General features: G+C 47.6%; 1 protein-coding gene across 2 annotated transcripts in view; it reads left to right on the top strand.

The window, feature by feature from the left end:
* The window catches only part of ptprbl (protein tyrosine phosphatase receptor type B, like), a 29748-nt gene extending 8510 nt beyond the window's left edge, over positions 1-21238 (top strand). The window contains exons 4-33 of one of the 2 annotated variants that reach the window (XM_080875978.1): positions 1761-2069; positions 2374-2637; positions 4034-4297; positions 4460-4723; positions 4800-5069; positions 5167-5433; positions 7067-7330; positions 7559-7822; positions 8655-8918; positions 9628-9891; positions 9988-10257; positions 13087-13350; positions 13475-13741; positions 13998-14288; positions 14362-14640; positions 14720-14869; positions 15238-15514; positions 15745-15857; positions 15965-16070; positions 16155-16232; positions 17156-17170; positions 17258-17339; positions 17556-17646; positions 17727-17803; positions 18280-18414; positions 18506-18628; positions 18766-18929; positions 19196-19331; positions 19883-19976; positions 20870-21238. In XM_080875978.1, coding sequence (XP_080732104.1) covers positions 1761-2069; positions 2374-2637; positions 4034-4297; positions 4460-4723; positions 4800-5069; positions 5167-5433; positions 7067-7330; positions 7559-7822; positions 8655-8918; positions 9628-9891; positions 9988-10257; positions 13087-13350; positions 13475-13741; positions 13998-14288; positions 14362-14640; positions 14720-14869; positions 15238-15514; positions 15745-15857; positions 15965-16070; positions 16155-16232; positions 17156-17170; positions 17258-17339; positions 17556-17646; positions 17727-17803; positions 18280-18414; positions 18506-18628; positions 18766-18929; positions 19196-19331; positions 19883-19972 — 5702 coding nt within the window. In that variant the 3' untranslated portion in view covers positions 19973-19976; positions 20870-21238. Of the gene's footprint in view, positions 1-1760; positions 2070-2373; positions 2638-4033; positions 4298-4459; positions 4724-4799; positions 5070-5166; positions 5434-7066; positions 7331-7558; positions 7823-8654; positions 8919-9627; positions 9892-9987; positions 10258-13086; positions 13351-13474; positions 13742-13997; positions 14289-14361; positions 14641-14719; positions 14870-15237; positions 15515-15744; positions 15858-15964; positions 16071-16154; positions 16233-17152; positions 17171-17257; positions 17340-17555; positions 17647-17726; positions 17804-18279; positions 18415-18505; positions 18629-18765; positions 18930-19195; positions 19332-19882; positions 19977-20869 lie in introns of both variants that reach the window. The other variant, XM_080875977.1, reaches the window with a different exon arrangement.

Genomic DNA, 21238 nt, shown 5'->3' with positions numbered 1-21238 from the left:
TTAATGCTTTGCTTTAATGATTACAAGTGTTTTCCAAAAACATGCCTAAACTAACCCAAACCCTGACCTCCCCCCATCACTGAACTGATCCAGGACCTGCTGCAAACAAACGAAGGAAGTGGCTGAGAGCAGAGGAGGGTGAGGAGGGTGAGGAGGGGATGTTTCTGGAAACAAACACTCAAGATGAGATGAAGACCATTGTTAGAGAGTGTTTCTGTGTTTATCAGGAACTTTCTGGAACGAGCAGCTGCCTCCGAGCTTTCTCTGGTTTTCTCTCAACATTGAAAATGTTCCTGCTCTGTTCATTTTCATCCCAATTAATACGTTCACATCAGGACGGTGACTGTCAGACTGAAGGCTGGCCGTGAATCACATGGACACGTTTCCTCTGCTGCAGTTTGAAGACCACCGTTCAGGGTAAGGTGGAGTCAGGCGTTGCTTGCTGTGCCTCGGTCCAGTCGTCTCGTAAAAGTCACAGAATCATTTGGATCTTTACAAGTCTGTTGACGTTTCTGGAGCTTCGCAGCTCGTGCTGTGTGGGTCGGACATTTTGTCCTTGGGGTGTTGCCAGCCTTCCAACAGCAAGCAGGGAAGTCTGCTCAAACAGGAAGCCATCACGAAGAACAGGCCAGAGTTCAGGACCGGGGGGGTTGTCCTCATCATCCTGCCCCACCCAGCCTATTTTTTTCAGTTTCCTGTGTGGACTCATGCTGCCTCCGTGAAAACGCTCTCATTCTTTTAGCTGCTCGAACAAGCGTGTGGGCCTCTGCAGCAGCACAGTGTAACAATCACTGCGCCCACGACCACCAACCACATGGGGAATTCACCAAAGCCAGTAGAAGTTCACAATTCTAGATGCCAAAACATAAATATAAACCCGGTCATTAAAAAGGCGTGTTAAACCACTAACATGGTGGCAGGTCATGCTACATGTAGGGCGGTCACCAACAGACTGCACACTATGGAACAAAGCTGATGCTCAGCGGTGCTGACGACTAAACTGAAACTCAGACCCACCTGGATGCAGATGTTTTAGCTGCTTCTCTAAATTGGAAGTCTTTCCTCCTCTGGTTTACAGGATAGTAGTGTTGGCTTTGGGAAATCATTTACCATCTCTTGGTCATCCCTCTGAAACGCACAGTCTTCCCTAGCCGACTCTACCAGAGCTGTTGTGACAGCTGCACTAATCGCCAATTCACGTGTTGTTTTCGATGTTCTTTTGCTCCTTCTTCTTTTTCCTTTGCGTCTTTTTTCTGCAACTAATCCAAACCACAACCCCACCCATGATCCTCGACCACAACCTCCCAGTCCAACTCAAACTCCAAATCTGTCCCCAAACCCACCATAAACCTGTCCCCTTCCATGGTCTTCAACCCGCAATCCAAACTTGTACTCCTTTGAACTCAACCCAAATCTCATTGCCCACCGCAGTCTGTACCAGAAACCCAACCCCAATCCAAACACTACCTCCAACCCTAACCTTAATCCCAGCCTGTCCCTAAACTCAGCCTAGACCTTTCTCCAAGCAGGAGCCACAGCCTGATCCAATCTAAAGTGTTTCTGAATGAACAGCAACAGATACACCAGAACCAAACCAAACCCCCTGAAATCTGCTGCTACAGTTCAGTGTCTTAGTTTTAAAAAACTTTGATTATCCAAATATTAATTAATGGAAAACAAAAGCGCTGTAAAATGTCATTTCAAAATAAAATGTCCTGTTTTCAGTGTGGGTATACACTGAGTGTCCTCTCCTGTTTCAGACCCAGTTGGCCCAGCTCATCTGGACCTCCAGCTGGGCCCAGCTCAACCTCATCATAAAAGCCTGTTTATGGTTCTAAGCGGCTCGGCTCTGACGGTGTCCTGGACTCAGCCTACCGGTCGTGTGGACTGGTACGATGTGACTCTGGAGGACACGAGCTCCGGATCCCGGCGCAGGACCAGAATCAAGGGCTCTGCAGCCTCCCAAACCGGGTTCACCTCCCTGATTCCCGGGACTCTGTACAAAGTCAGTGTGGTAGCTTCAGCTGGGAACAAGAGCGCCTCACCTGTCCACGCAATGACAGCTACAGGTGAGCTACAACACCTGCAGAATCTTCTCACGTTCAAGTTTTATTATTGTACAGGTAGCAACAGCACATCACTACCAGCAATGAAATTCTTACACTCAGAGGGATATGTTGCTCTGGAACATGATTAGAATGCACCTGATTGGCTGAGAGCTTATCACATGATCAATAATAATAAAAACATAGAGCTTTAAAAAGGAATAAAACTAAAACTGTTCCAGAGCATCTCATTCAGCGTGAAAGTGGTTTAAAAAGAAAAACAGTGACCATCACAGTGGTGTCCACCACCCCTCTCTCCCTGCCTCAGCTCCCTCCTCAGTGGACGGCCTGCAGGTGGCGTCCTCTTCCTCACACAGCCTCGGGGTGACTTGGTGGATCGGCTCGGGTCGCACGGAGAACCTCAGGGTTCTGCTGAGGGATCGGGCTGGTGTTCTGCTGAAGAACATCACTCTGAAGAACAGCAGCACCTCGGCAGAGCTGGATGGTCTGCACCCAGGGACCCCGTACACCATCACCGTGGTAACAGAAGCAGTCGGCCTTCAGAGCTCCGCCTCGACAGCATCCGTCACAGGTAGCGAAAGCACTGACCCGTGTTTGAATCTGAAGTAATCTGAGTACATGAGTGTTTCTAAAATACCAAAACACTCGATGGACGTGTGAACTGTGAATTTAGAGATTCGCCCTCATGTCCAGGTCTCTGAACCTTCATCCACTTTCTTCCTGCGTCTTAAAAAGCGGTTTGATGCTGTAGACGATGAAACAAAGATATGGAGTTAGCGGATTTCAGGTCAGGGACTCATCTGCAGAACAGATTATACTTCACCATGCCATCTAAAAATACCCATAAACTGGGAAATACAAATAACCTGCATTAAAAACACTGAGCTCAAAGCTCACCTACATCTGAGTGTGGTTATCCCCAGAACACCTCCACAAACTCCTCCGATCATCAGCAGGGAGCAAAAGGCGTTCACCTGGAGAGACCCGACAAGCACGTGTTAGTAAAACAACACCCGCAGACAGATGTGAGCTACGATGTCTTCAGAGCTCCAATCAGCAGGAAGCTGCAGCAGGGATACAGGAAGTCACGGCTAAAATGAGCTTGAGGAGACAACCTTTCGTCTGTTTCTCAACCTTTCAACCAGACATGGACGTAAAATGACGTCTTTTCAGAGTTCACGACTGACCAATCAGAATTAACCGTCTGAGGTCATCATTGCTGACCCTATTCCCACCCGCACTTTGCAGCATCGGGTTTGAGTCCCAAATATCTGTGGAGGCATCTACAATGTGAACATCGCTGCGTTTTATTTCTTATTCCGCAGAGTTTAACAGCGTCGTTAAATATCTTTGTTGTTTACAGTCCACAACGTGACCTCGGTCATCTGTTTTTCTGGTTCAGACTTTAATGCGTTGAAGTGGCAGTGAATCCACTCAGCGAGGCTGCGTCCTGCTGTGTCATCTTAAATGAGTCACGTGTTTGTCGGACAGCCGACCAGCTGTGAGATTTGCAACCGATGGACTTTACCTCGGCGTTGTTAGCCTGTAAAATAGTTTCAAATATTTCTGTCAGCATGAAGTTAATGAAGTTGTCTTCATTCCTCTGAGCGTTCGAATTTCGGCGTGAAGATAAAAACTGGATCTTCGTCGTCCTGCGGCTCTGTTTTTCTTTCCAGCAGCAGCGGCGTTTCCGGGATATTTCAGACCTTTCTCCCTCACGCCCTTTCTCTGTCTACAGCTGCTCACCTCACCCAGCCTCTTCATCGCTTCAGTAAATCTGTTCACACGTGGCACAGACTCTCCACCCACACCACATTACATAAACGCCCATTAATCATTGTATTGAAACACTGCTGCTGTTTCCAGGTGAACACATGAGACAGCTGGTAAAGTTCAGGTGAAACAGGAAGAAGAGGAGAAAACTGTACAAACATGAGTCTAACGTGGGTCCTCCTCCTTTTCTTCAGCCCCAGCACCAGTGTCACGTCTCGTCCTCGAAAACAACGGCAGCTCAGACCACCTGCGAGCCTCCTGGCTCCCACCTAAAGGAGGGGTGGAATCCTACCTGGTGACCCTGAGGGCTCCAGGATCCGACCCTCAGCTACGCCACCTTCTCCCCAACATCACCCAAGTGGAGTTTGAGGGCCTGACCCCTGGGCGTAGCTACGAGGTGTCAGTCAGTTCCTCAGCAGGCAGTCAGAGCACCGAGAGCAGGAGCACAGCGAGGACAGGTGAGTTCAGCTCAGAGAGCAGGTACAGAGGGAGTTACAGGTACATGCCGTCGCGTCAGGTGGAGGTGAGAACGCTGGACCACAGACTCAGACGCCCTCTGCTGGGGGGTCTGTGTTGTTTTTATTGCTTTTAATTTCCCCGTCTGTCTTATGCTGTTTCAGTACCTGACCAGGTGTCAGCGCTCTCTATGTCGGCTGATGCTCGAACACTGTGGCTCCGCTGGCTGCCCCCCAGAGGCGACTGGGAGAACTACAGCGTCATCCTGAAGAACGGCTCGGTGGTTCTGGCAAATGAGACCGTCAGTAAGGCAAGCAGGCAGCACGCCTTCTCCGTCCTCAGCCTGGTCCCCGGACGACTCTACAGTGCAGAGGTCACAGTTCACAGTGGCGTTCTGAGCAACACAGCACGCTGCAGCAGTCAGCTGGGTCAGTTCACTTGAAGTCTGAACTTCCAAAATGAGTCGGTATCAGTGTTGTTGACCCTACCCCTTCCTCTCTGCAGCGCCGTGGCCCGTGCAGCAGCTGCTCGTACGCCAGGCTGACGAAACCTCACTGAGCGTCCGGTGGAGTCGGCCGCCCGGACAATGGGACGGCTTCACCGTGCTCCTCAGGTGGGCAACCGCTGCTGCCACCATTGTAGATCAGAGAGTCCTCGGCTGGGAGGCCAAAGAGTGCACTTTCAACAGCATCACGCCTGGGGGCCAGTACATCATTACCGTGACAACCAACAGCGGTAACCTGAGCAGTTCCGCCTCTGTGACGGCACGGACCAGTACGTCACAGCGACGATGACGATGCCACGATTGTAGTATCAATGAAGCATTATTGTTGTTCCTGTTGTAATGCGTTTCCTTTCTCCACCCCCTCAGCTCCGGCTCAGGTCAGTGGGCTGCGGCTCTCCAACCTCGGCAGCACCGACAGTCTGCAGGCGCGGTGGGCACCGGCTTCCGGATATCTGGACTCCTACCAAGTCTTGCTGGTTCACGACAGCAGCGTCATCAAGAATGAGAGCGTGATGGCCAACATCAGCAGCCTCAGCTTCCAGGCCCTGAGACCGGGCGCCCTGTACCGCGTGGTGGTGACCACGGTCAGAGTGGGACACATCTCCAGACAGACGGTGTCCGAGGGACGCACAGGTAAGAAACACCAGCAGTCGTTTCAGGAACAACACGAGGGTGGAGTCGAGCTGCAGCTTAAACAAAGTGCTCACGCCGTGGGAGATTTATCAGCATGAAGGCTGTACCAGTGAGTCACACCTGACAGCAATGAGAACAGCTCGTTTATTTCTGGTAACCCTGAATTAACCTGAGGAATTAAAACATAACCCAGCTAAACAAACTGTGCCAGTGTTGTCATTAACACTGCTAATTGTTAACAGCATTTATCAGTCATATAACTGGACAGAAGTTAATGCGCATCAAGTCTTTCAGAAATAAAAACAGGTGTATATGTGACGTAATAATAGTATAATTGATCATAATAAGATCAATAATACCATTGATTATGTATTGACTCTGTGTATTTCAGACACATTCTTACTTTGTGTGCTTGTTGAACTGAGAGCAGGATATTAGTGAAAAGCAGGAATTTGTGAGGAATTTTCAGGAAGCGCTGATGACAGAGAGACTTCCCGTCAGGGCGGAGCTTCATTGTTCTTCACCAGTGCCGGCAGCCGTTGTATAACTTGCAGAGGACTTTATGAAGTCACGATTTCATCTTTGAAACGGATCAAAATAAACAGCAGGAAACATGCTCATCCGCTTTGATCCAGGTGGCTCGGAGAATGAATGTGTGAGTGGTTGTTACAAAAGAGAGTGCTGGTGTGAATGAGGCGCCTCTGGGAGAAGAGAGGCGCCGTGTAAGGATCAGTCGCTCACTTTGATGATATCAGGAGCGAGAGGTCATCTGCGTTTTAATTTTACTCTGAGATGTTTTTCTAAAGCTTCTGGGTTTGGAGCTCACAGTGTGCAGACATGGTAGAGCATTGCTACATCACAGCATCATGATTCAGTGCTCCCCCCGTGTGATCTCTGCATGCTCTCTGTGCTCCTGTCAGAGTTCTCCACAGGTGCAGGTTTTGTTGAACAGAACAGAATATCTTACCTGTTGTTGTAACAAGTACAAAAAATATAAAGTGCAGTCCCTGCGGTGTCAAAAAGTTTAAATATAATTAGAAGAAGAATAAAAATGAGGTAGAACACATCATTCAATAGGGCTCTCTGCAGAACGCTGCAGCACGGGTTTTAACTGGTAAAAGAACATTTGGGCATATTACTCTGGTTCTGGCCTCCTTACACTGGCTTAAAATTGTACTGAGGATCTATTTCAATTTTTTTTTACTGGTTTTTAAATCCTTAACTGCTCTGGCGCCTGTATATTTGCCCTACGTCCCCCCTCGTTCACTCAGCTGAGCAGCTGTTGCTCTCAGGCCCTAACGCTGGAACTTAGAGGAGATCAAGTGTCCTCTACTGTGGCCCCGAAGCTTTGGGATGATCTTCCTCTTCACATCAGGCAGTCTACCTCAGTGGTGGTCTTTAAATCCAGGTTAAAAACTCATTTTTATTCACTGGGCTTAAACTGACACTGTTATCAGTCTTTGTTCTAATGCTCCAGCAGTGGGAACAGCCGTCCCCACGAGTTTGAAGATGTTTTTGAGACTCAAAATGTGCTTTTAGTGTCACAGTTAGGTTATGGTTAGGGTAATCTAAGGTACGAAAACGAGTGTGCTTGTGTGTTTACTCTGACTCCGCCCTCTTCCTACCCCCTCAGTGCCGGCGGCAGTGAGCGATGTCAGGGTCAGCAACAACGGGCGCATGGATTTCCTCAGCGTGTCTTGGAGTCAGGCTGTAGGTGAGGTGGACAGATACCTGGTGACCCTGAGTGACCGGGAGAGGACCATTCACACCCTCACCGTGCCCAAGTCGACCCCGACATGCGTTTTCGACTCGCTGGTGTCTGGACGCCTCTACAACATCTCCATCACTACCTGCAGCGGTCTCTACAAAAATCAGACGTTCATCCAGGAGAGGACACGTATGTACACCACTCACAGCATCGACCAGTCAGAATTTTAAACCATGTTGCAGTAAAGTCGGCACTTTAGAACAATTCATTCAGTTTGTAAGTGTTAAACAGCAAAAATGATACCAACACGTGCTTGTCCAGGTCTATACACACCTGGCTCTGTACCTGCTGCACCCTTTTTGCACAAAACACCGTAAACTCCGGTATCATCAGTCTTGTCTGATTATCCTCCATCAGAGCCGTCGAAGGTCCAGAGCCCCACAGCGACCCACAATGCTTCGGACAGCTACCTGAAGGTGTACTGGCGTCACGCTGCTGGAGACTTCGACCTGTATCAGGTGTTCATCAAGCACAACAACGTCTTCCTGCAAAACAAGACAGTTTCAAAGACGGAGCACAACTGTGTGTTCACCGGCCTGGTGCCCGGCAGACTCTACACAGTGCTAGTGACCACGTGGAGCGGAAAGTACGAAGCCATTGCCTCCACCCATGGCAGCACCTGTGAGTGACCTTTGACCTCAGTCGGGCTCATTAGGAACATGAATGCTGCATCATTCAGCGAGTAAACTAGATGATACATGTCAGGATGCAGTCGAGCTCAGCAGGCGATAGATCGATCGGTGAGAAGGAAAGAAAAACTGTATTTGTTGCCAGATCTGCTGCTGCTCCTCCTCTTTGAGGGACGCTAGCTGAGATGTTTCGGTCCATCTGGGAGGAGACCCCAGACATGCTATGTCCCTCAGCTGGACTTGAAACACCTCTGTGTCCCACGAGAACAGTAGGGGACTGGGCATTTTTGATGATGGGTGGATGGATGATGGGTGGATGGATGGATACATGAATACTTGTTTATATCACGTTCATATGTTTTGCTTGTTACAACATAATAAGATGTGGGAATAAAGCACCAAGTTTCAGATCTGAACCAGGAGGAACAAAGAAACATGTCCCGGTCGTTGTGTCCTTGGGCAAGACACTTCACCCGTTGCCTACTGGTGGTGGTCAGAGGGCCTGGTGGCGCCAGTGTCCGGCAGCCTCGCCTCTGTCAGTGCGCCCCAGGGTGGCTGTGGCTACATGTAGCTGCCATCACCAGTGTGTGAATGGGTGGATGACAGGTTGTGTAAAGCACTTTGGGGTCCTTAGGGACTAGCAAAGCGCTATACAAATACAGCCATTTATCAGCAGATGTTCTTGTCTCTCAGTATCTCTGCAGGAGTTTTGATATGCTTAAACAGCAGCAACGTCCTTGTTCATTTCAAATTCAAAACAAAGCAAATCTGCTCTCTGAGGCTCCTGGAGACTAACTGTGGGTCATGTCATGTCCATCCTTCAGTCCCGGCGGCAGTGCGTTCCCTGACTCTGGCTAGGCGGGGCACCGAGGACCTGCGGGTGACGTGGATGGCAGCTCCGGGTGACGTGGATCACTACGAAGTGCAGCTGCTGTTCAGCGACATGAAGGTGTTTCCTCCCATCACTCTGGGCAGCGGTGTGAGGGATTGCGTCCTGTCATCACTCACACCTGGGCGGCTTTACAAGATCATAGTTTCCACGTACAGCGGCACCAATCAGAAGGCCCGGTACATAGAGGGTCGCACAGGTCAGAGGTCACAGAGGTCTGCTGCCTCTAAACATCACACCACATAATCCAGCACTCCATGTTCAAAAAGGAAAATCTTGGTAATTTACAGTTTACAAAACATCCTGAAAATCTGTTATGGCTTATTTGTAGAGTCCTGCACTTTGTTGTCAGGTGGACAATGTCTGTGAAGATGTTTGTGAAGTTTCTCAGTCAGCCAGGTCAGTCTAAGGAGCTTGGAAAGAAAAGCGTTGGGAATTGTTTCATCTGAGAAGCTTCTCCAATTCTAAGAGAGTCCCAGATTTTTAAGCCCTATTGTGAGTGTCCCTAAGAGGGTCATGATGTGGGTGACTCACACCTTGGGTCATTTGATCACATGATAGGGTGGGGCAAGGTCTCACAATGGGTTCACCCCAAATCCACACCCGTTTTCACATGTTGGCTCATGAGGTTAGGCAGAGGAGGGGGTCCACGACCCTCGCTTTTCTTTCCAAGCTCCTTAGACTCACGTACACAACATATCAGGGAAGTTAAATGCCTCCTGGTGGCGCTGCAGTTTCTCAGCAGTTGCTCTGGGAACAGTATCTCTACATCTAAATCAGCAGCAGCAGGTAGCTACAATTAACCAGATTACCACTAAGACTTATTACCACCATTATTACCATCATCATTAAACCTTGACGTAAAGAGCAAAAATGCTGTAGATCAAAAGCTCTTTGTCATCTTTCAGTTCCCAGTAAAGTGAAGAACATCCACGTTAGCAACAGTGGAGACAGCAGCAGTCTGATGGTGAGCTGGACTCCTGGTCCGGGCGATGTAGACGGATTCTCCGTGTTTCTGTACAGAGAAAGCCGAAAGTTAAGTACCCGAAGCGTCCTCAAGCACCAGAACGAGGTGACGTTCGGCTCCCTGCAGCCCGGCCAGGTGTACACCATCATGGTTCAGTCTGTGAGTGGAGACCTGGTGAACAACAACACGGTCACAGGGCGCACAGGTTAGAGGACACACCTCTGTACAGTGAATATACACCATGCTGTCGTACAGATTAGCTGGTCCTTACTGCGCTCTGCATCATCCCTGTGTTCCTCAGTCCCCTCTGCAGTGACAGGGCTCCAGGTGGACTCCCACCACACCACCTGTAGTATCCAGGTGAGCTGGCAGGAGGCTCTGGGTGTGGCTGATGGATATGTCCTCCAAGTTCTGGACGACAGAGGCAGCATGGTGAGAAACGTCTCTCAGCCCTTTGGACACACCTGGCAGCAGTTTGACGGCCTCACACCAGGAAAGAAGTATCGAGTGGTGGTCCAGACCACCAGCGGCGGGGTCCACAGTGTTGGGGTCAGCACTGAGGCTCGGACAAGTAAGACTTCCTGTTTCTCACTTTGAATGTGATGGAGGAAAACCTGATGTTTTATACAGTGGGATGCAAAAGTTTGGGCAGCCTTGTTAATAGTCATTATTTTCCTGTATAAATCGTTGGTTGTTACAATAAAAAGTGTCAGTTAAATATATCACATAGGAGATACACACAGTGATATTTGAGAAGTGAAATTAAGTTTATTGGATTTACAGAAAGTGTGCAATAATTGTTTAAACAAAATCAGGCAGGTGCATAAATTTGGAATCTACAAAAAAAGAAATGAAATCAATATTTAGTAGATCCGCCTTTTGCAGAAATTCCAGCCTCTAAACACTTCCTGTAGGTTCCAGTGAGAGTCTGGATTGTGGTTGAAGGTATTTTGGACCATTCCTCTTTACAAAACATCTCTCGTTCATTCAGGTTTGATGGCTTCCGAGCATGGACAGCTCTCTTTAACTCACAGCACAGGTTTTCAATAATATTCAGGTCTGGGCTGAGATGAACGTTCCAGGACGTTGTACTTGTTCCTCTGCATGAATGCTTTAGTGGATTTTGAGCAGTGTCTCGGGTGGTTGAAAGATCCAGCCCCGGCGCAGCTTCAGCTTTGTCACTGATTCGTGGACATTGGTCTCCAGAATCTGCTGATACTGAGTGGAATCCATGTGTCCATCAACTTTGACGAGATTCCCAGTCCCTGCACTGGCCACACAGCCCCACAGCATACCACCATATTTTACTGGAGGCAGCAGGTGTTTTTCTTGCTGTGTTCTTTTCCCTCCATGCATAACGCCCCTTGTTATCCCCAAATAACTCAGTTTTAGTTTCATCAGTCCACAGTACCTTATTCCAGAATGAAGCTGGTTTGTCCAAATGTGCTTTAGCGGCTCTGTTTGTGCTGTGGGTGGAGAAAAGGCTTCCTCTGCATCACTCTGGCATACAGCATCTCCTTGTGTAAAGTGCGCCAAGTGTTTGAACGATGCACAGCGACTCCATCTGCTGCAACATGATGTTGGAGGTCTTTGGTGCAGGTCTGTGGGTCGACTCTGACTGTTCTCACCGTCGCTTCTGTCTATCCGAGATGTTTCTTGGTCTGTCACTTCGAGCCTTAACTTGAACTGAGCCTGTGGTCTTCCATTGTCTCGATATGTTCCTAACTGTGGGAACAGACGGCTTACATCTCTGAGACAGCTTTCTGTGCCCTTCCCCTAAACCATGATGGTGAACAATCTTTGTCTTCAGGTCATCTGTGAGTTGTTTTGAGACCCCAGTGTTGCTACTCAGAGAATATTAAAAGAGGAGGGAAACTTACAATTGACCCCCTTAAATACTCTTTCTCATTATTGGATTCACCTGTGTATGTAGGTCAGGGGTCACTGAGCTTACCGAGCCAATTTGAGTTCCAATAATTAGTTCTACAGGTTTTGGAATCAATAAAATGCCAACGGTGCCCAAATTTATGCACCTGCCTGATTTTGTTTAAACAACTATTGCACACTTTCTGTGAATCCAATAAACTTCATTTCACTTCTCAAATATCACTGTGTGTGTCTCCTATATATATTTAACTGATGTTTTTTATTGTACCAACCAACAATTTATACAGGAAAATAATGACTATTAACAAGGTTGCCCAAACTTTTGCATCCCACTGTACATTTTATAGACAAGTCAGAATATTTTGAGAAAGTATTTAGTTGACAAAACTCCAAAACACAAACTTAACAATGTGGTGTATGCTGTACAGTGTAGCGAGGGATGCTCAGACCTCTACATTGGAGAGACCAAACAGCCACTTCACAAGCGCATGGCACAACATAGAAGAGCCACCTCCACAGGGGATGCCAATGTTCACATTGACAGAGAGGACAGATGGTTTCAAAGAGGAGTAAAAGAAGCCATTTATGTCCGCTGTGAGCGACCATCTTTGAACAGAGGCGGTGGTTTACAACACAAACTGTCTGCCATCTATAATCCAGTTTTGAGATCCTTCCCAGACGCCTTAACGCCCACTCACATCCTGGGCCATCTGACCTCAGGAAACCAGGGTTGGGGTCAGGTTTCACAATGAGCTCACCCGAAACCCTGGCTGATTGTGACCCACACCCGTTTTCACACCTTGGCTCATGTGATCAGGTAGAGGATCATCAGGGGTCCTTTGTCCCCCTTTGGGGGTGGGGGGGGGGGGGGGGGTACTCCCACAGGGTTTAAATCTGGGACTCTCCACCATTTGACTCTAGAACTGAAGAAGCTTCTCGGATAAGAAGTGAAACGTCTTCAAGCAACTTAAAGACGTCCAGACGCTTTTCTTTCCAAGCCCCTTAGACCAGCGGTCCCCAACCCCCGGGCCTCGGACCGGTACCGGTCCATGAGTCGTTTGGTACTGGGCCGCGAGAGTTGAGGCTCAGGTGTGAAATGTTTGGTTTTCAGGGTTTTTATCGGTTTTCAGTGTTATTTTGTTATCGTTTTTATCGTTTACTCGGCTTTCCTGGGTCTTTTCACGTGTGTTATGAATAAATCTTCTTTTTTTCGGTACCAGTACTAGTTTTATTTTGTTGTATTTATCCGCGACACCTTAAAGGCCGGTCCGTGAAAATATTGTCGGGCATAAACCGGTCCGTGGCGCAAAAAAGGTTGGAGACCGCTGCCTTAGACTATTTAGTTGGAACAATACTGAGAAAGAAGATGAATAACTCACCAGGTTCTGGTGGTTTGACCTAAAATCGATTTACAGTGATGTGTGAGAAACTCTTGATTTCTCTCCTCAAGTACACAGTATGATTGATGAAATTTAGTGAAAGTTAAAAGCTTCCCTCGTCCCTTCTCCTGTAGACCCAGCGGTGGTCACCAATCTGGCCGTCACTGCAAACACCACCACCAGCCTGTCCTTCCACTGGTCGCCACCAGAGGGAGACTTTCAGCTGTATGAAGTTTTTCTGTATGATCGTAATGACCAGCTGCACGAGAAAAAGCGCGTCCAGTCCAACAGTCAGCAGTGTACTTTTCAGGGCCTCAGACCTGGTGCTCCTTACAAGATGTTGATCCAGATCCACAGTGGAGACCAGACCAACCAGACCTCCATCTACACCAGAACAGGTGAGACCAGCTGGTCCTCCAGAGTACACGGTCCTTGACTGGAAATAAAATGTAAAGGATATTATGCCTTCTGTACCCGAAGAGTGGACTTGCAGATTGTATCAGTGATCGTGTTTCTCTTCAGTCCCGTCAGCTGCAGCGTTCCTGAAAGCTAAGAGTGGAAACCAGTCTGACAGTCTTTGGGTAAACTGGGAGCATGGTGGAGGTGATCTAAGTGGATACCAGCTGTATCTCTACAACCCCAACGGTTCTCAGCAGGCCATGCATCAGCTGGGCTCAGAGGCCACAGGGTTCATCTTCTCAGGCCTTGTAGCGGGTCGCCTGTATCGAGCTGAGGTGCTGAGCCAGAGCGGCGGGCTCAGCAACAGGGCGAGCACCCTGGGCCGGACGGGTAAGATGCAGCTTCTGTTAGAGCTCAGATCACCTCAGTATTCCTTGATATTCAGTCAGCAGTTTCAGTGGTTTAGCAAAAGGCATTTTTCCAGTTTTATCAGTGCAGCACACAGTCGCAACATAAAGTAACAAGAGACATTTTAAAACATAAAGTCTAGAAACACGAGGAGCAGAACAGAAGAAATCCTAATTTTAAGCAGAGACACACAAATCGGAATAGTTTCTGATCAGCAACAAATCCTGTCCCTCCTCAGCTCCCAGACCACCTGCCTCCATCTTGTTCAGGGGGGTGACCAACACCTCCCTGGAGATCACATGGAGCGGCCCTGTGGACTCCGACTATGATGACTTTGACCTGCAGTGGACTCCTCGGGACCGGCTGTCCATCATCAATCCGTACCACACCCGGACGTCTAGCAACCGCATCCTGAGGGGGATGTTCCCTGGACGGCTCTACAACTTCAGCCTCCGCACCGTCAGTGGGACCACAGAGCCTGGGGCCACACCTACCTATAGCACACCTATCCGCAAAAGCATCCGCACCAGTAGGTGGCAGCACTTTATGTCAATTCTGATGTGAATTGTCATGTGGTTTCACTCCATTACTTTCGTCTACAGAGCCAGAGAGAGTCCACAGCCTCCACTGTCGCCCTCAGAGTTCCACCTCCATCTCCTGCTCCTGGGTAACCCCGGACACTGATTATGACTCCTACACCATCGAGTGTCTCCACAAGGATTCCCACACACTGATGTACTCCAGACTCGCTGAGCAGGACTCCAACAGCTACATCATCACTGAGCTGGAGCCTCACAAACACTACACAGTCTCTGTGAAGGTCATGTCTGGTGGGAAGCCCAGCGACGAGGCTCAGGACAACGTGGTCACCATGCTTGACCGTAAGAGCGAGTGGAAGTTAACATGTCCTCAGCATGACGGAGGGTGTTTAACATGCTGTCCTCCTGTTGACTCTTGAAGGTCCTCCTGTGCCCCCCTCCGGTACCCGGGTCAGTGAGCAGTCTGCTGTGGTCACCAAGTCCTCCATCTCCTTCCAGTTTAACTGCAGCTGGTTCAGTGACGTTAATGGAGCTGTTAAGTACTTCACTGTAGTGGTGACTGAGTCTGAAGGTGAGCAGCATCCACATAAGGCCAGTTTACTGGAATTCTTCTAATTGGATGATCCTCCTAAAAAGAATCTGTAGTAACTCCTCTTGGATCTCCTTCCTGTTGTTCTGGTCACCTGACTTCACTTGGTGGTATCGGCCTTAAATTGTGTGTTCTGTCATTTTTTTTACCATTCCCTCATACCTCTTCTTTTGGGATAAATAATGGATAATGGGATGGATTATGGAATTATGGATGATGATGAAATAATAATGAGTGCATGTTGACATTAATAATACACAAATGAATAGATGGATAACGGAAACAATAATGGATGGACAGATAATAGGATGCAATAATCTAATCCTGAATCTTCTGGTTTGTTTTTGAAGATGTTAGCCTAATGCAGCTGGAGCAGAAGCACCCACTGCCCTCCTACCTGGACTACAGCTCCAACAGCTCCATCAGGTCCTACCAGACCAGCTATTTCCCCAGCCGATGCACCGAGAGCCCTGACAGCACCACCCAGAGCTTTAACATCAGCTTGGGGACTGGGATGGACTTGCTAGGGGGCACCTGTGATGCCAGAGGCTCAGACCAGGACCCAGAGTCTAGTGGAGAGCTGAACCACTTCTGTGATGGACCCCTGAAGCCAAAGACTGCCTACAGGTACTGAAAAATCCTCTGCATGAATGTCAGGTACTTGACTCCGTGTCCACTTCCTCCAAACTGCAGCACTCCAGGGCGGTAGACTGACCAGAAACCTGGAGCCTTAATGGTTTGTTAGAACCAGCTCATCATCTCTGAAACTTTCAGCCCTGTAGACTTTTTGCTCCAGCGTTATCTCTAAGGTCAGGCGTTGCGTGAATAACCTTAGGGGCATCTGTGTTTGTCTCCAGGATCAGCGTCCGAGCTTTCACTCAGCTGTTTGATGATGATGCAAAGGACTTGAGTGTCTTGTCTCCACTGTTCTCTGACACCTGCCTATCGCAGCCCATCATCACTGAGGCTGGTGAGAACAAACCTTAGCTCGATTAAAATACACCCGAGGTCAAGCTGGGACGAGCAGGTGCAGGTGAAAAATTCAGAAAAGTATCACAGTTGTGTTTCCTCCTGCAGAGCCTCTGAGCGGTGTCATCGAAGGTGTAAGTGCTGGACTCTTCCTCGCTGCTGTGATTGTGGGAATCACTGCTCTGTTTGTCTGCAGGCACAGAACTCGCAAAGTGTGAGTATCAGAGGATGCACCTGTCTGTAAGGTACACCTGCTTATCTTTGTTTAGGTTAAACGGTGCTGCTGTGTTTCCACCAGTGAGGAAGAGAGGCTGGAGGTCAGGATAAATATGAGGAGAGAGAGAGCAGCAGCGGGGAACCAGCTGGGTGTCAGAGGGTAAGTAATCAATAATCAATAATGTTCAGGGATGTTTGCACAGTGACTCACCTTTCATAACACTCTATACAACACATTTGAAATGAAACAGTAAGAGTGCAAACTCTCACCACCGTTGATATGAAATAAAATCATTAGAGTTTTTTACCCAGAAAGTTGATCCTGTTCATCTGGACGTCTTCAGTGGGAGAAATGTTTCATTATCATCAGGTGACTTCTTTAGTCCCAGCTGACTGCAGGTATCAACCTTATAAGCACCTGCACAATGACTGAGTCTAGCACCACTGGTGACCAATGGGCTGTGAGGTCAGTTTATGATCATTAATATGGAAAATGTCACGATCACCGATCTGTGATCATTGATCGATGGCCATGAGTCTCACAGCATTGTAAGATGGTGACCCTTAGGCCCCCTCCTCGATTCAGAGATGGTCTCCACAGGTCTTTTGGAAGGACGATAGTTTCAGTCACTGTGCAAATGTCCTGTTCATAAGGTTGAAACCTGCAGTCAGCTGAGATTGAAGAAGTCACCTGGACGATGATGAAACGTGTCTCCCACTGAAGATGTCCGAATAAACAGAATCAGCTTTCTGGAATTCCCTTACCTGCATGATACACTGATGGACATGCATGTCCTCTAAAATCCACCAGGGGGTGCTGCAGCACCTTCAGCTCCCTTACCTGCTGAAGGTATCACAGGCAGCATCAGAACTGAACTGATACTACAGTCAGAGTACTTTTTGCCTTTGTTTCTGCAGACATGTGATTGCATTGTGACAGCTTGTTTTTTCTTTCAGAGGAGGTTCTGATTAATGCATGTAGTACTGCATGTAGTACTGCATGTGTGTACAGATGAAAATGCATCATTAGGTTTAAACTCTGAGGTCTCTCTCTCTCTCTCCCTGCCTTTTGCTCCTCAGCAGCCGTCGAATCTCCAGGTCTGTAATCCCGTTCACACTGCTTCAGGTTCATCTTTGACCTTTTGTGAATTTTTCTGGTTTTAAATGTTTTCTTTTCTCCTGCAGTCCCATTAAGATTGTGAACTTTGAGTCTCACTACAGCAAACTACAGGCTGACTCCAACTACCTGATGTCAGAGGAGTATGAGGTCAGCAATCAATAAAACTAATTTGTTCCTCTTTGAAAGACCCCAGCTTCAGCATATCACATCCCCCAAGAATAAAAAACTTGTGGCAACATTGAGGATTGTGAAGGATGTTAGATCCAGGGTTTATCCTGTCTGTTTTCACTATTTTGACGTTTAAGAGTGTTCAGAGTGGGCCTTTGTTTGTGTTGTGAATCGCTTTTATTTTCTCCCTATCAGGATCTGAAGGACGTCGGTCGTAACCAGCCTCTGGACTCGGCTCTGCTGCCGGAGAACCGGGGAAAGAACCGATACAATAACATCCTGCCCTGTGAGTCAAGAGCCCACAGACACAATAAGAGATCACCGGGTTGTAGAAGGTCTGGGTCTAACTGCCTTTCTCGTATTCAGACGACTCGACGAGGGTCAAGCTGTCCTACGTTGATGACGACCCCTGCTCTGACTACATCAATGCCAGTTACATCCCAGTAAGTCAGTACAGACTTGACATGCACCACACTGGAGACTCCTTCAAAGAGCAGTAAAGAGTGAAAACATAAAAACATGCAGTGCATCTTAGTTTTTACTCAGGTGAGTAGGGCCACCTAATAGCTTCTCCTTCATCGTTACTTCATTTCGCAGCTTGCCAGTCGGTGTTTTTTGGTGACCATACAATGATTGCAACACAAACACACCTGGCTTAGTTAGGACAGGGTTTAATTTTGGTTGGATGTGAAGAAGTCCATTGCAAAGACTGATCTCGATAAAGACTCATTTAGAAGTTAAGAGCAGGATGGGTGAAGACGAGATGATGAAGCTGGTCTCTGAAACCTGAGACAAAGACGATAAAGTGTTTACCGAGGTTAGAGAGCGTGTGAGCAGTAGCATCATTTTCTCATAGACTCCTATGAGTCAGTCACAGGGGTTGTCCGAATTTCGGGGGGTTCACGCTCTCTGTTTTCAGGGTAACAGCTTCCGGCGGGAGTACATCGCCACACAGGGTCCTCTGCCTGGAACTAAAGACGACTTCTGGAAGATGGTTTGGGAGCAGAATGTCCACAATGTGGTGATGGTCACTCAGTGTGTGGAGAAAGGAAGGGTGGGTAGCACAGAGGCAATGATTACAGAAACCATCTTCACAAACTCATCAGCCTGAAACAGTGAGGTTTTCCTCCTCTTCCTCCATCCAGGTGAAATGTGATCACTACTGGCCATTCGATCAGGATCCTCTGTACTACGGAGACCTGATCGTCCAGATGCTGTCAGAATCGGTTCTACCTGAGTGGACGATCAGAGAGTTTAACATCTACAGCGTACGTTTCACTGACAGCTGTCATCTTTGTTACAGAACCGGTTTGAGTGCGAAAGACGGCTCGAACGCTTGTTTCGTTTTATTCTTGAGAAACAAGAAAACGATCCCACCTCAGTTTAATGTGACTGTGCGTTGCAGGAGGAGCAGCTCGGCTTCAGCCGCCTGGTTCGTCAGTTTCACTACACGGTGTGGCCGGACCACGGTGTCCCAGAGACCACTCAGTCCCTCATCCAGTTTGTCCGTACTGTCCGAGACTACGTCAACAGGACTTCGGGATCTGGAGCCACTGTAGTCCACTGCAGGTACCTCATTGTGCCCTTAAAATATCAGCCTCTTCAGAGTGACGAACCACTGAATTCCTAGAATCTCAAACTGTGTGAAGCATCACATGGTCAGATGAGAAGTAATTATAGCTAAACCAACAGAAACCTCATAGTCTGAGAACCCTTATGTTTTTCACCAGTATAACACGCTAATTTGTGTTTGTGGACTAATGTGGACCATCCTGCTCATTAGCTGTGGTCAGTATACGACGTGTTTTTTGACTGGACTTTGGTCTTTTTGTCAGCGCCGGTGTGGGCCGGACGGGGACTTTCATTGTCCTGGATCGAGTGCTGCAGCAACTGGACGCCAAAGACACGGTGGATATCTACAGCGCCGTGTTTGACCTGCGACTCCATCGATCCCACATGGTGCAGACTGAGGTAGGACCAATGCTTCATGGGGGCAAACGTTTGTATGCCGTTATGTGGCATCTATCTCTGCACTTTTAATCGACTCTTCCTTTTCTGTGTGTCAGCCATATTTGTAGTTTGAAAATTGTTTAATCTGGTATGATGACTGAAATTTCACATTTGGGATTTCAGCACTGAAACTGCTGCTGAGAACCTGAATGAGTTCAGACTTATTATTTACATACTTCAATTTGTTTTCATGTCTGATGCTATGAGATGGTCCAGAGATGTCCTCTGAGAGCTTTCCTGAGCTGAGCAAATGTAAATATTAAATATATCAACGGAACCCAAGATCTCCTGTTTACAAGACGGGTTTTTTTCAGTTTGTCCTGACTGGCTAATCTGTGTTTCTAAAACTGGTCCTGACAAACACCTGAAGGCACTCAGTCACAGGTGACTAAAATAATCCCCCAGGCTGAAATGATAGACTCCTGTAATAATCCCATAATCTCTGCTGTCAGACTGAAAATGATATTTTGTAATCTGAGCTCAGGTGTGACTCACCTGCCACCTCTCCACAGGTGCAGTATGCATACCTGCATCAGTGTGTCAGAGACGTTCTCAGAGCCAGGAAGCTACGCAGCGAGCAGGAGGGAATGTACAGGATGTGAGGCGGTGAGTCATTGATAACCTTCATATTATTGATCCTACATATCAGATTACCACCCTCAGATTATGAACACATTATTGACAGATTATTGGTCCTTTTTACGGGGTGGCTGTAGCTCAGGTGGCAGAGCAGATCAGCCACTTACCAGAAGGTCGGTGGTTCAATCCCAGGCTGCTCCAGTCTGCATGCCAAATATCCTTGGGCAAGATACTAACCCCAAGTTGCTCTCCGATGCATCCATCGGAGTGTGAATGTGTGTGAATGTTAGATACTCAGCACTTAAACTTAGAAGAAGTGCCTGTGTGAATGGGTGTGATTGGGTGAATGAATTAGCTGTGTAAAGCGCTTTGAGTGCTCAGACAGAGAACAAAAGCACTATAACCAGTCTGTTTACCATTTAACAGACATGGAGCCTCAGATTAACATCAGGTTATTGACAGGTTAATGACAGGTTATTGACGGCTTATTGACAGGTTATTTATGGGTTATTGAGAAGTTATTGACGGCTTATTGAGCCGTTATTGACAGGTTAATGACAGATTATTGATGGGTTATTGACAGGTTATTTACAGGATACAGATGGGTTATTGACGGCTTATAGAGAAGTTATTGACAGGTTACTGACAGGCTATTGACAGCTCATTGACAGGTTATTGACAGGTTAATGACGGCTTATTGAGAAGTTATTGACAGGCTAGTGACAGATTATTGATGGGTTATTGACATCTTATTTATAGGTTATTGACAGGTTGTTGCCGTTTTATGACGATTATTGACAGGTTATTGATGGGTTATTGATGGCTTATTGACAGATTATTAACAGGTTACTGACAGATTATTGAAGGATTATTGACAGGTTACTGACGGCTTATTGATGGGTTATTGGTCCTTTCCACAGACGCTGACCCTGACCGTAACGATTGTACTGACTGCTGAGCCATTGCTGAGCTCTTCAGAGAGACATGTCCATATATTTTTCTACAGTGTTCGTATGTCACAGAGAAATGTTTATAACTTTAATTTGTTTTAATTTATGTTCAGCTGTGTGATGTCTTTCTGTATAGATTATCTATAGATTATTGGTTGTATCATCTCCTATGTGTTTGATTTGCTGGAATATTGGCTCCAGTTTCTTGGTTGAGTTTCTGTTGTCCTGTTTATATCTCTGTCACAGGTGCTCATACCTGTAAGTTTACCTGTGCTTGTACCTGTAAGTGTACCTGTGCTCGTCTGTATGTGAGCAGCTTATTAAACACACAACACAAAA

The sequence above is a fragment of the Rhamphochromis sp. 'chilingali' genome (genome assembly GCF_963969265.1).
Source record: "Rhamphochromis sp. 'chilingali' genome assembly, chromosome: 2".
Taxonomy (NCBI): Eukaryota; Metazoa; Chordata; class Actinopteri; order Cichliformes; family Cichlidae; genus Rhamphochromis; species Rhamphochromis sp. 'chilingali'.
This window is presented reverse-complemented; position numbering and strand designations above follow the sequence as displayed.